We start from the raw sequence: 14,266 nt of genomic DNA on the forward strand, positions 1-14,266 counted from the left end.
TGTGACCCACCCAACTGTAGGTGATAACTCTGATGCGATCGCTTCCACGGCAGAGTGGCCCCACCCATTCAGCATGGGCCTTCATTGCTGGAGCAGTGTATAGGCTCAGACAGAAGGAGTGCGGTTGCTACAGCCAAGAGGGACACTTTGAAGAACACACTGGTACCGAAAGAGGAGCTTCAGCTTACAGAGACATTTTGGAGACGGCCTTTGAAAGCAGACTTTTGCTCCAGAGAAGCTAAGAGAGGACAAACGCCCCAAGAGCAACTAAGAGTGACATTCTTGAGGAGCTGAAGCCTAGAGAGGAACGTCCTGGGAGAAAGCCATTTTGAAACGAGAACTTGGAGCAGATGCCAGCCATGTGCCTTCCCAGCTAACAGATTTTCCAGACGCCATTGGCCATCCTCCAGTGAAGGTACCCGATTGTTGATGCATTACCTTGGACACTTTATGGCCTTAAGACTGTGTAACCAGATAAACCCCCTTTTATAAAAGCCGATCCATTTCTGGTGTTTTGCATTCCAGCAGCATTAGCAAACTAGAACACATACTTAGCCACAGAACCTATATAAGAAAATGGCAGCCTTAATACAATGATGGGCATGATTTTTAGTAATATAATGATGTATAGGTCACTTATAGGGTAAAGTCTAAGCTATTGCGCATCTCAAGTGGGCCCATTTTGGTTGGATTCAGCCACGGTTAGCAAGATAACTTTGGAATTGGGGTGGGTTAGTTCTGGGCTGACCAAGGCCCTTCATTAAGAAACATTAGGGGCTGTCTTTAGTGATTGTAAGACTCTAAAGTCAAAAAAACGGATAGAATGTGTACTACTGAGGGTCAGTCACAAAGTTTTTACAATCACAGTGGTTCAAGATAAAGGCTAAACAATCATTATCAGAGATCCGGGCAGTTGGATGAGAGTTCAGAAATTGCAGGTATTTCCCTCTGTCTACTCGAATATACCAGAAAGTATAGAGGAAGATCTTTACTTATATTTATAATGACTCAGTGATCATAGTCATCCCTTAGATCCTAACTTCTCGGTGACAGTATAAGTATGATGACTTTATGGGTAGCTTTCAGGGCTGCAGGTAAGTTCTGGATTCTTGTTTTTATCTTCAATCTATATCTTCCAGGGAATCCAGACCTCTTATAGCTTTGTCAGCAGAATGGTGTTGCCTCCGGGCCTGGTAGGGGAGATGAACAGGTAGAAACACGTGTGCTGCAGGGGCTGCGTATTTGTGTGGCTAATTTTCTGGATGTTGGATGCTAACAAAGTGCTGAATGTAGACATGGCATAAACTTACATTGGCTAACAGAGCCACTGGTAATGGATTCTAGTGACCTCGATGGGAAATAATTTTATATTAGATAAAAACATCTCATATTGCATTCACAATGAAAGACCCAATTGGTTGAATAGAAGAGCTGAATAAATGAAACATTTGTGGGTGGAAGTTGGTGATGAGTGTGTATCTGTAGCTGCTGCTTCGTAGTCCTCTAAATACTCTTGATTTGAGATGGACTTCCACTGCCTTTCCTCCAGTCCTCACAAAGTACAGCTGGCCACCCCACACCCCCAGGGGGTGGAGGGAAAAGTCCCCTCTGGGTGGATGGGCTCCCACTGAACCGTCTGGCTGGCTCTGGGGAGTTGGAGCTGGGATCTGGCTCTCCTGACTTCTCACCCAGTGCTCCCTAAACTAAAACCAGCCGGCTTCAGTCGCTCATTAAATTGGACTGAAGGTCTGACAGCTTGCAAAGCAAATTCTTTACAACTGTTATATAAAGGTCTCATTGCTTAAGTGTAATCTAGCAAAACTGCCAAGCCCCCTCCACTCCCCAAATTCTCAACTTGCAAAGGGTGGCAAAAAGTGTCCAGTTGACTCCAGGACAAACTACGTTCGGCCTAGAACTATGTGGAGGATCCCAGGACAGTTCCAGAAAGGACAATAGTACCTCCCAAGGGGCCATCTGAATTGGTGCTCTGGAACCCAGCTTGCTTGAGTTCAAATCCTCCCTCAGCCTCCCACCAGCTGGGAGTAGCTGCCAGGCTCTCTGTGCCTCATTTCCTTGTCTGAACATAGCCCCCAAGTCAACATGGTGAGGACCTAACGACTAGGTGGGTGTGAAGCACTTGGGATGGTACCCGGCACACTTCACCCAGCCCCAACTGTGCACTGGGCCCTGTAGATAGCAGGGGCCACCATGGGCCCAAGTCCCTGCCCTCTCGGAGTTTCTATTGGGGGTGGAGGGGGGTGCATGGTGAGCACTCAGTAAAGCGATGAGCCCCCACCTAATTTAGATGTTGCAGACCTTTAGCTTTAGGGCCCCTTCACTGTGGAAGCCTTTGACTATGGCTGACATCTCGCCACTGCGGTGTTTTGCCAACCAGCAGCCATTGGCACATTTTGTGAGATCCAGGAGGTGCTGCGGCCAGTCTCATCCTCAACCTCACCTGCCTGTCAAGGAAAGGGCAGTGTGTTTTGCATCAGCAGTGAACTGGGTCAAAGTTCCAGTCAATTTGAAGTTATGTAAGAACTCGCCGTGGTTGGTGCAGGGGCCAGGGGTCTCCCGGCATTCATTAACGGTGATCTGTTCAGTGATTATTTCCTGGAATTCATTGTGGCGAGTCGGTCCAAAGCCTAGTGGACAGTGGCTGTGAGCCAGCAATCTGGCCCTGGCGTCAGAGACAAGCCTCCAGGGCGCCGCCCAGGGGCCGGGCCTTTCCTGCAGGGTATTTAAGGCCCGGAGGCTCCACTCCCCAGCACAGCCTTCCCACAGGGAACACGCGCTCACCAGCGGGAAGAACCTGGAAAGAAACCCTGGGATCTCTCGTCGAGATCGTCCAAAGGGAAGAAAAGTAAGCAGAGCCTTCTTATTTACATTTCTAAAAATTGCAAAGATGATACGACCTCGTTTTCTTTTTCCCTTAGACCAACATCCGGCTGGTGATGCACAACCCAAACACAGCTGTCGGCTTGGCTTGACAGCACCTGTTGGGGCTCTGCTCAGGGAGCCCGTGTTTTCTATTTCAGGTAACTCGGCAGCCGCACCCCTTAGCACAGATCTGCAGAAATGCCTCCCCAGCTGCCCAATGGCCTTAACTTCTCGGCCATAGTTGTCCAGGGCAGCCTAGACGACCTGGCCCAGGCAGTGCGGGAGTTCGTGGAGAGCAGCGCCAAGTTGTGCCAGCCGGACCTCATCCACATCTGCGATGGCTCCGAGGGCGAGAACCAGCGGCTGCTGGAGGACATGGAGGCACAGGGCATGACCAAGAGGCTGAGGAAGTATGACAACTGGTAAGTCAGGGCACCCTGGCTCCCGCCCATGGGGCGCCTCCGCCTCCTTGGTATTGGTGGTAGAGGGAGTCGAAGAAGACCTTTCAGAGACTCTTGAATAACTTTTTTTAAAAATCGGAATCACATAAACTTTGATTTTAGGACATCAGTAGAGCACCCTAAGCCTTAAGTGAGTGCACACACAACAGCTCTTAGCAAACCAGATCACTGATAAAAAGGAAAGGAAGACAGCACGCGTCCTGAAGGATGAGCTTGTCGTCCAGCAAGGGACCAGCTGACTGCGTCCTGGTTGGTTTGGTGGCTCACACTTCCTGAGCGTTTTCAGTGCGCTCAGCAGCCTGCAGGCATGGTGGAGAACACAACGACGAGGAGGACTGGTCCCTTCTGAGATGAGGCTGGCTGCAGGGGCTCCCGGGCATGGAGACAGCACAGAATAGCAGCCCTGCCCTCTCCATTCCTAACCCTTGTGCTTTGTCTTTCTGCAGCTGGTTGGCTCTCACTGACCCCAGGGATGTGGCCAGGATTGAAAGCAAGACAGTCATCGTTACCCATGAACAGAGGGACACAGTGCCCATCCCTAAAGTGGGCCTCAGCCAGCTGGGTCATTGGATGTCTGAGGAGGACTTCGAGAAAGCATTCAATGCCAGATTTCCAGGGTGCATGAAAGGTGAATAAACATTTATTTCCTTGGGCAAAATATCAGCAAATCTTTCATTAGAGCATCTGTCTTAATAGTGATTCTAAATCATGATGGAGACTCCCACGGCCTCGGATATCTTTCAAATTCCATATGTGAAATTGGTAATATATTGAAAATGCACACTTCAGTTCTGGGTTTATCTCAAATGAACATGGAAAAATATTTCCATGTATGTGGATTTGAAATATCTTGCTCGAACCCAATTGCGCAGCATGAAAACTCTTTGCACTCTGCTCACTTTCCAGTGAACTCCTTTAAACTGGGGGGCTGATGGGAGACTGTGAGAGCAGGGCTGACTAGGAGAGCAATTTTAGCTGCCTTTGGGGGTCTCGGGCCATCTCTCATCAGCGCCCACTGACCAACCCGCAGGTCGCACCATGTACGTCATCCCCTTCAGCATGGGGCCGCTGGGCTCGCCGCTGTCAAAAATCGGTGTCGAGCTGACTGACTCGCCCTACGTGGTAGCCAGCATGCGCATCATGACTCGGATGGGCACGCCGGTCCTGGAAGCGCTGGGTGACAAGGAATTCATCAAGTGCCTCCACTCCGTCGGGTGCCCTTTGCCTTTGCAAAGTAAGCTTCTTATTTCAGAACCAAAAGTTAGAATTAAAAAGTCAGCGTGACCTCAGTCCCCTGCACCAGCTGGCCACCCATGCCCTGGGGATCTCCGGGCAGGGACGTGGCTTGCTCACGTGGGACACGTCCTCTTTGGCAGAGCCCTTGGTCAACAGCTGGCCCTGCAACCCGGACTTGACGCTCATCGCCCACCTCCCTGACCGCAGAGAGGTCATCTCCTTTGGGAGTGGGTACGGCGGGAACTCCCTCCTCGGGAAGAAGTGCTTCGCTCTTAGAATTGCCAGCCGGCTGGCCAAGGAAGAAGGGTGGCTAGCGGAGCACATGCTGGTGAGGGGACGGGACGTCCTAACTGCACATAGTAGCAGCCCCCTCGGGGGAGTTGGGGGTCCAGTACAGATGGCAAGGAGGGATGGGAGTCCCATCAACCAGTGATAAATCTCCAGGATACCCCTCCCGGGAAGGTTCCCAAACCAGCGGGACTCATGGAATTCCTCTGGGATTCATTGTTTTAAAAACTTGGTATGGATACCTGCAGAAACAGATCTTAAGAACCGTCCAGACACTTTTCTGGACTGAGATCTTGACCCTAGGGGAGAAAGGAACTAAGATCTTAATGGCGAATTTTATTCCCCACCAGATCCTGGGTATTACCAACCCTGAGGGTGAGAAGAAGTACCTGGCGGCGGCATTTCCAAGTGCCTGCGGGAAGACCAACCTGGCTATGATGACCCCCACGCTCCCAGGGTGGAAGATAGAGTGCGTTGGCGACGATATCGCCTGGATGAGATTTGACGAGCAAGGTGACTCTTCTTGGCCTGGCTGCTGAAAATAGTTGGACCGAAATGAATTTTTGGCCCACAAAACATGCCGATTTCTTCTGTGTCCACAGTGTGAGGATGATTTTTCAATTCAGTTATTCGGATTTTCCGAATCCTTTGAAATATGTATTCTGTAAACATGCTTTCACATAATATTGAATCTGGATTCAAATGGGGCCATATGCTGCTTTTCATTTACATACATAAATTTGTTAAAATTGTATTGGTAGAAAACTAATGAGGATGAAAAGGGTTGTAAAAGTCTCAAAATTTAATATAATGCTTTGGTGAAAAAAGATAAATGTATATTCTAGGGAGGGGGGAAAAGGTTTTGAGAACTTGGTATAAAAAAAGCTCAGCAAGATATAAGAATGCATGTCTTGCTTTGCTAAACATTCACTTCTACATCTCTGGCTTGTAACTTTCCAGGTAACTTAAGGGCCATCAACCCAGAAAACGGATTCTTTGGCGTTGCCCCTGGGACCTCTGTGAAGACAAACCCCAACGCCATCAAGACCATCCGGAAGAACACGATCTTCACCAACGTGGCCGAGACCAGTGACGGGGGTGTTTACTGGGAGGGCATTGAGGAGCCTCTGGCTGCAGGCGTCACACTCACCTCATGGAAGAACAGGGAGTGGCGTCCTGGGGATGGTGAGGCTCCCTCCGGAGGCCGTGGGCTGTAGCTGCAGGTGCCACCTGCTCGGGCCAGGCCCCAAGTGGCCTCTTGCTCTCCTGTTTCAGGGGAACCTTGCGCCCACCCCAACTCGCGATTCTGCACCCCTGCCAGCCAGTGCCCCATCATCGACCCTGCATGGGAGTCTCCGGAAGGTGTCCCCATCGAGGGCATCATCTTTGGAGGCCGCAGACCTGCTGGTGAGTGTCTCCTTCACTCAGGCTGAGAACACAGTGTGTCAGCCACGGAGGGGCTCCCGTGAAATCTTTCCTTTTCTGTGACCAATGACCTGGTCTGAGGGTGTCAGAGATCAAGAGCTTCCTTTCCAAAACCCAGGATGATTGGAAAGCTCAAGTATGGGAGCAGCCCTCTGGTCGCCTAGAACCTTTCTGGTCCTTGATCTTATGTAACTCAACTGAGTTTGTTTTTCTTGACATGGCCACAGTGGGGCAATTTTGACTCAGTGGTTTTCTGCACTTGAGCTTTGTGAATGCAAAATTAGCTGAGTGAGAAAGACATTGTTTTGCTGTTTTGTCTTTCCAACCTGTAAGATGACGTTGCCAGCCTGCAAGTCCGCATGTCAAAGCCTTTAAGAGCTATTTCTTTGTTCCTGTTGCAGGTGTCCCTCTAGTCTATGAAGCTCTCAACTGGCAGCATGGAGTATTTGTGGGGGCAGCCATGAGGTCAGAGGCCACAGCAGCTGCTGAGCACAAAGGTAAATCAAAGTCAGGGTTTGAAACTACCAAGAAGGGTGATTAGGGCTCTCTCTTTGTGTTTGGAGAGAATGAGAAAGAAAGAACACCAAGCTTGCTGATCTCAACAATAAATGGTGGTCAGTATTGTCCTTAGCAGGATGTCATTTACCAATGGAGTGCCCTGCTCTGTTTAATAGGCAAAGTCATCATGCACGACCCCTTTGCCATGAGGCCCTTCTTTGGCTACAACTTTGGTAAATACCTGGCCCACTGGCTCAGCATGGTCCAGCGCCCAGCAGCCAAGCTGCCCAAGATCTTCCATGTCAACTGGTTCCGGAAGGACAAGGAAGGCAAATTCCTCTGGCCAGGCTTTGGAGAGAACTCCCGGGTGCTGGAGTGGATGTTCAACCGAATCAACGGGGAGGACTGTGCCCGGCTCACGCCCATCGGCTACATCCCTGCGGAGGGGGCCTTGAATCTGGAAGGCCTGGGCAGCATTGACACGGAGGAACTCTTCAGCATCTCCAAGGAGTTCTGGGAGCAGGAGGTGGAGGAGATCCACAAGTACCTGGAGGAGCAAGTCAACACTGACCTCCCCCATGAGATTGAGAGAGAGGTCCTCGCCCTGAAGCGAAGACTAAGCCAGATGTAATCAGAACCTGAGACCCTCACCTTTAAAATCATCCCCCTTCCATTTAGTAAGCTGCTCTGGGACCAAGAGAAGGTGGGGTTTCCTCAACTGCCGCCATCCACAGCGTGAAAATGACCACGCCGATGTTCACACCCAAAAGGCACACTTTAATCATTCAAACAAGAACCACGGACTGGGAGGGGAAATCTTAGCCTGTCCCCAGCTCTCCCTAGCCAATGCATAGTTTGGTCAACGTTAAGGACACTCAGACTTTTTTGTCTTTCTGTTTTTTCTTTCCACTTTAGCTGTATCAGTTAGCTGGAATGCACAGAAAAAATACTTGAGCTCTATATGTCTGTGTGTGTGGCATATTTGTGTGTGTGTCCATATGTGCTATTATCTAAAATATATTGAATACCTTTGGAAAAATCTCGGGAAAGATTACCTACTAGTTGTTCCTAGAAAGAAACTGTACTTTATTACTAATGCATGTTGTTAAGTTATTTTTATATACCACAGTTCCTTACCTTTGTATAATTTCAAATTGTTCCCTTACTGCTTCTTGTAAAATTACAAAATAAAATTTTATAGAAAAAATGGATTTGCTTTGCTTGTTTTTTCTCATTTGGACCATCCAGAGGAGAGGACATGTCAGATTGGGCATGTCGCGCTCTACAGTTCTGTCGATGACCCTGGGGCCGTTCGGGGTCCCCCGTGCACAGGGGGTGGGTCGAACGGATGGAGAGAGCAGGAGGGAGCCTGATGGTGGGCACCGGAGCAGAGACAGCGGGAGCTGGAGGCCACAGGATGCAGGCTCTGATCAGTGTCGACAGAACCGAAAATGGTGGGCTTTTGTATCTGGAGCAGGGATGAGTAAACATGTGCTTTTCGACAGAGATATGGGTCTGGGACTTCTGCCATTCACAAGAATATGAGGTGTAGAGTTTCACGGGCTTTTGTCCATCATCTCTTTCTTGAGCAAAACTTTGCTCAACTGTCATCCCTAGGGAGACATCCCGAGGAGAGTGTTCTTCTGAAGGTAGGGCCACAGGGGTCACACTGGCACAAGCATTAATTGAGCTCCTTCTGTATACCAAGCATCCTTTTAGGTTGTTTTGGGAGGCTACAGGTGTGGCTTGGCCCCAGCTAGGCCTCAAGCCCTCACCTGGTCTCCTCTGCTGCCAACATTTATTGGGTGTTCCGGAACAATCCAAACAAACCATAAACTTTATACTGCACATTCATTCTGCAGATAAATGCTACTTTCCTCAAGTTGTACTTTCATCCCTGGGCCCAGGCTGTTAAATTGGCTTTTGCCTTTACCGCACCCAGGTGAGCAGGCTTGTTCTCAACGCTCATCAGGACACCTCAGGCTTCCGGCTCTCACAGCTCACAAACTCTCGTTCCCCTAAACCCCTTTGTTCCTTACAGCAGCTCCGTGTGGAGGGTGAAGCCGAGACCACCCTCCCCCTCAATTTGATAGGTGGGGGGCCAAGGCCAGAGAGCCCCACAGGGCCGGGAATTAGCAGCTGTAGTTTTTTCCCCTTCAGGGAGCTGAGAGTCTGACCCAGCTCTCCAGAGAAACCAGCACATTCTAACTCTAAAACCACTGATGGGGGAAAAAAACATTTGATGGAATTAAATGCTGTCTGCTGTATTAATTTAAATCAGCAGCTTTCAAACTTGTTTGTTCTTTCAGACGCAAAATACTTTCTTGCCGTGTATTCTGACTCACAAACATGCCTAAAAGAGACGAAGCAGGAGCCCCTCTGCTGGGGGTGGCGGGTGTCAGGACCCAGGCCTCCAGCCTCCATTTCTCCACTCCCCGATGGCCTTGGGGGCAGTTCCCTGGTCCCCAGAGAGGGGCTGCCTGAGTGTCGTTTGTGCATCCTTGTTAAAATGCATGCCCTTTGCCCCGGAGGACTAGGCCAGGCCTTCAGTGGTTTTGAGTCTCTTTGCAAAGGTGGTCATCTCATGGGCTTCCTGAAGTGCCTACCCCAGCCCAGTATCACCCCCAGCCCAGTATGACCATGTTGCTACCAGGCCCTGGAAGCCTGGGGGACAGCCTAGAGGAGCTGACTTACACCAAATGAGTTTTCAAGGGCCTCCAAGGGACTCAACATTTACTCTTGGTCCTGACTTAGTTTCCCCAAACTGTGCCTCCTGAGTGTTCCATCTGTTTCCAAGCCCTGGTTTCTGTGCCAGGACCTCTGGCTACAGCAGTGAGGATACTATGACTTCACTCCCCAGCATTATCTTGTCCTGCCTCGGACCCTGCAAGTCAGGAACACACCCAGCCCAGCCCGCCTTGCTGGTGGCCACACAGGCTCTGAGAAGGCGAGAGGCTTGTCCTTCCAGGAGGTGGGGCTGGAGCGAGAATGGAGGCCCAGAGTCTCCTGATTCCAGCTCAGCCCTCCCCTCTTCTCCACACGGCCCCCAAACCAACACAGGGACTGACGTCTTCTATTGGGATCCCACGTAGGAGCTGCCCCCTGACCTTGATGAGTTCCTGGAGCCATGTTGACACCTGGGCTAAAGACCAGGGCACAGTAGGCATACAACAAATATTGCATCAGGACGACAGGGCAGCCAGTGGGAACGTGGCAGGGAGGCAGGCTGGAGGTGGGATGGGTGATGGTACAGGGGTGCCAGGGCCCATGGACTCTTGGTCTTCTCTCCCAACTCTGGGGGCCCACACTAACCCCAGAGCCAGGTCTGCCCCCCTGCCCCTCTAGCCCCCACATGGCATGTTATTTCCAGTCCCTGGACCCACCTGCCTGCCAGAGGACTCTGGGCCAGGGCAGAGCCTCTGCTTTGTCCTTGCCCTTGGCAGTTGCACTAAGAGGGTACCCGTGAGACCATCTAGGGGCAAGGGCTGCTCACCCACCTCCCCCTTCTGCCCTCCTTCCTTTCCCTAATTGAGTGACCTTGTCTGGCTGAGCCTTGATTTCCTTGTCTGTGCAGCAGAGATAATGCCACCCCCCCACTGGGGTCCAGTGGGGATAAAAGGAGGCAGCCCAGCTCAGCGTGGACCCTGGAGTCAGGGGTCCCAGTGTGAGTCACGGCTCTTCCCCTCACCAGCCATGTGATCTTAGGCGATTGCCTGACGCCCGGAGCCCCAGCTTCCTCAACTGTGAAATGGGGACAATAATTGTACCTTTGGCCGGGAGTTGAAGAGATAGAATGAAATGACACAGTTAAGGGCCTTAGCACAACACCGTGGGTGCCGCCGGGCAGCTCTGCTCGGTTTTGTTTTTCCCCTCCCAGGCAGCCATCCCACGATGACCAGCTCCGACTCTGGGGTGGGAATCTGCCTTCCATGCGCTGCACGCACTGGTTCTACTTCCGCTGTTGATTGCAAGACGAGGGATTGATGGTGGGGCTGGAGAGAAAAGCCCATCGGGAGAGTGGGGGCGTTTTTTTTCTCCTTGTGTGGCAAAACCCTCCCCAGTGGTGGCCACCGTCCCCCTTCTCCAGCTGCTTAGAAAAAGGTCCTGGGTTTGTGCCCAGGGATTCTAACATTAAGAACTGTGTCCTGCGTGACTCCCAGGGGTGTGAATCCCCCTGGCAATGTGGGAAACGACTCCTGGGGATGAGCCTGGACCCAGCACTGTGGGGTTGAGAAGATCTTCTTGGCTAAAAGGGGGAAGAGAGATGAAACAAAATAAGGTTCTTGTGGCTGAGACATTTCAAATGGAGTCAAGAGGTCACTCTGGAGGTTGTTTTCTTATGCACTATCTAGAGATCACCTTTTAGGCTCTAGTGTGTTGGAATGGCTAGAGGAAAATACCTGAAGCTGTCAAACTGCAACCCAGTGACCTTGATTCTTGAAGATGATTGTATAACTACATAGATTGCACAGTGTGACTGTGTGACTGCGAAAACCTTGTGGTTCACACTCCCTTTATCCAGTGTGTGGACAAATGAGTGGGAAAATAGGGACAAAAATTAGATAAAGAATAGGGTGGGATGGAGGGGATGGAAAGATTTAGGTGTTCTTTTTGCTTTTATTCTCATTTTGGAGTAAAGAAAAGGTTCAAAAATTGATTCTGGTGATGAACACACAACTATGATGGTGCTGTGAATAATCGATTGTATACTGTGGATGACTGTAAGGTGTGTGAATCTATCTCAATTAAACTGTATTAAAAAAAAAAGTAAATGACCAATGGGGAGAAGAGGGGAATGGGATGTTTTGGAGGTTCTTTTTTATTTTAACTTTACTTTTATTTTTTGGACTAATGGAAACATCCAAAGTTTGTGGTGATAAAAGCACAACTATATGACGATACTGTGAACAACTGATTGTACACTTTGAATGTTTGTATGTTACGTGATTATATCTCAATAAAATTACATTAAAAATAAAAAAAAATGTGTTGGGTAACAGTCATGGATATGCACATGGCTTTAGACCCAGGATGCTCATTATGGGGTTGTTCGTACTGGCGAAAATATAGGAACCCACCCAAACCCCAAGCCGTGGGGGATTGCTTCAGTAAACAGTAGTTCCTCCGAGTAAAGCCAACCAGGAAACTATTGAAAATGGCTCTGCTAAAGGACTTTATTGACATGCAGTATTTCCCACCCACTTTTGTGTGAAAAAGGTAAATAATAAAAGCTTATTGAGTATTTGTATACCTACGTCTAGAAAAAACTCTGGGGAAAAACTACCCCCAAATGGTAACAGTGATGGTTTCTGGGAATTAAGGTGATTTTTAAAAATTCTCCTTTGGGCTTTTTCATGTCTCCTACTTCTTCTGCAATGATTGTGTTTTGCTTGTGAAACAAGAAAAAAATATAGATGAACATGATCATTTTTCAATGGCTGCATGTTATCTGGCCATCTGGCATCGGGCATCCCTAAGGGCTGGTGTTCAGGCTCCATGGAAGTAGGGCAGGGGCCAAGGGGCTGCACTAGTGGGGAGAGTGGGTACTAGTGGTGAAGGCGGAACAGTTTGGGGCAGCTTGGAGCCTGGCAGGGGGAAGGGGCTAGGAATGCACTGACATGATTGGGATTTTCACCATTTTGTTTAGGCCTATAAATACCCCCTCTCCCTACCCCTCAAGGGCCCAGCCAGTGCCAGGCCTGACGGAGGAGGCAGAGGATGGAGCCCAGGCCCCAGCTCCTGGAGTGGTGGGATGGGGGACACAGCTCTGTACCCAGGCCTCCAAGCCCCGGAGCAGCCCCTCATCATGAACAGTGATGACTGGCGGGTGCCTGCTGCTTGCCCAGCACTGCAGAAAGTTGTCCACGTTCGTGATTGAAAGCAAATCCTCCCAAGAAGGCAATGGGTGAGGGTCTCATCAAGGTGGCTGGGACCAAGAGAGTGGTAGAGAGAGCTGGGCACATGTGCTGTGCCCAGGAGGGGCCCGACAGAGAGGGAGGGGGTCTGTGACCACCGGAGCAGACCTCACCTCGGGACCAGGGCACACAGATGCCAAGACCAGTGTGGACAGATGTCGAGCCCTCCACGTGGCAGGTGACATTCAATATGGTGGGCCTGGAGGTCAAGAAGCTGGAAATGCTCCGTGCAGGCTACAGGTGAGCCATTGGCCCAGCCCCCTGACTGCCCCTACTGGCCCACACACCCCAGTCCTCCCCCAGCACTCCCCAGACCTCCCACCCAGCTAACGGGCTCCTGAACCCGGCTCCAGAATCTTCCCTAAGTGGCCATGGCCTCCCTCGGTTGTTAGATACTTTGAGCCTCACTCCTGCCTGCTCCCCACCACCCCAATGGCTTGATACGACACGAGTCCTCACCCTTGCACCCAAGCCACCCCCCACAGCACTGCTGCAATCTGGGGAGCTTGGCGGGGGGAGGGGATGCCCCCGAACTGAGAAAACCTGGAGTCAATGGCCCAAGATAAGGTTTCCTCTGCCTGCTAAAATGGGCACTTGAGACAGCAGTGAACTTCAGATGGAGTAAAATAAAGTGACTTTTTTCCTGTTTTTCCGAAGTTTTGCCTTGGGTTCTCCTGCCCCTGCACACACAGGAAGCTCAACATGGTGGGGGACTTGGGGGAATTCAACACCAGGACTCTTCTTAGGGGCCGCCTCCCAGGGCCGCCGTGTGCATTACAGGAGGGGCAGCGGTGCCCTGGCCACGCAACCCTGATTCTCCTAGAAGAGCTCCCATGTGCAGCAGAGGAGCCGCAGAGCTGGGACGTGGGGTTGCCACAGAGGAACCCGGCACCACATGGTCACGGTCGGGCGCGCTAATGCACCCGGTGAGGGCCAAGGAAACAATTGCCGACACCTGCTGCCGACTTTGCAGGGGGGCATGCTCCTGGGGGCTTGCTTGTCTGCCACCTGCTCGCACGCAGGCTGGGTCATTGCAGCCCGGTTTTGCTGCGCAGCCCCTCGGTAAGGGGCTCTGTAAATGTGTGAAAGTGCACCAGGCATGCTGCCCGGCCATGCCATGGCAGAGCTCTTCTCCAGGTGAAGCAATTTGCAGCAAACTGTGCTGTAAATATTTGCTCGGCTCAGGAACATGACTTTAATTGCATAATTAAACTCGTTGTAGGTGCTGCTTCCGGACAAAACGACTGGGGAGGAGGCTGAGCCCACAGCTGTCCTTCAGAGTTGGTTGCATCCAGGGATTGACTGTTTGCAAAACCTCAGCTTGGGCTCCCGGCTGGCCATGGCGTGGTGGCCGTTTTGAGAACAGTTTGGGAGGATGAAGGAAAGGAGCTGGGAGAAATGGTTCCTGTCAGAGAGAAAAGGCAGAGAAAAAGGTCCCCAGCCTCAAAAAACCAACAGCTGGGGGTTCCCAGACCCTGGGAGAGGATTTAGCTCTGTGCTTTCCAAGTGTTTTCGTGCCCACTTCTCCTTCACACATTTTGCCCCATCCACAGACAGTTGGTA

The 14,266-nt window shown here is 50.9% G+C and overlaps 1 protein-coding gene across 2 annotated transcripts; it reads left to right on the plus strand.

Moving 5' to 3' along the window:
• The first annotated feature begins 2,751 nt into the window (after nucleotides 1-2,751).
• PCK1 (phosphoenolpyruvate carboxykinase 1) lies at nucleotides 2,752-7,999 on the plus strand. Of its 2 annotated transcripts, none has more exons than XM_037812122.1 (10): nucleotides 2,752-2,863; nucleotides 3,039-3,302; nucleotides 3,788-3,969; nucleotides 4,372-4,575; nucleotides 4,718-4,905; nucleotides 5,216-5,378; nucleotides 5,826-6,050; nucleotides 6,141-6,272; nucleotides 6,692-6,787; nucleotides 6,965-7,999. In XM_037812122.1, the coding sequence occupies exons 2-10, from the start codon at nucleotides 3,079-3,081 to the stop codon at nucleotides 7,417-7,419; spliced, it is 1,869 nt and encodes a 622-aa protein (XP_037668050.1). In that variant the 5' UTR covers nucleotides 2,752-2,863; nucleotides 3,039-3,078; the 3' UTR covers nucleotides 7,420-7,999. The 2 variants fall into 2 exon arrangements, with proteins under 2 accessions (XP_037668050.1, XP_037668051.1); XM_037812123.1 differs by having other exon boundaries at nucleotides 2,780-2,863; nucleotides 3,016-3,302.
• Nucleotides 8,000-14,266: the final 6,267 nt, after the last annotated feature.

The sequence above is a fragment of the Choloepus didactylus genome, chromosome 19 (genome assembly GCF_015220235.1).
Source record: "Choloepus didactylus isolate mChoDid1 chromosome 19, mChoDid1.pri, whole genome shotgun sequence".
Taxonomy (NCBI): domain Eukaryota; kingdom Metazoa; phylum Chordata; class Mammalia; order Pilosa; family Megalonychidae; genus Choloepus; species Choloepus didactylus.

Excerpts from the sequence above, each read along its gene's own strand:
- PCK1 (XM_037812122.1), top strand. The coding sequence starts at position 3,079 with ATGCCTCCCCAGCTGCCCAATGGCCTTAACTTCTCGGCCATAGTTGTC. Across the intron at positions 3,970-4,371 it reads ATTTCCAGGGTGCATGAAAG|GTCGCACCATGTACGTCATC; the intron begins GTGAATAAACAT and ends ACCAACCCGCAG. Across the intron at positions 6,051-6,140 it reads GGAGTGGCGTCCTGGGGATG|GGGAACCTTGCGCCCACCCC; the intron begins GTGAGGCTCCCT and ends CTCCTGTTTCAG.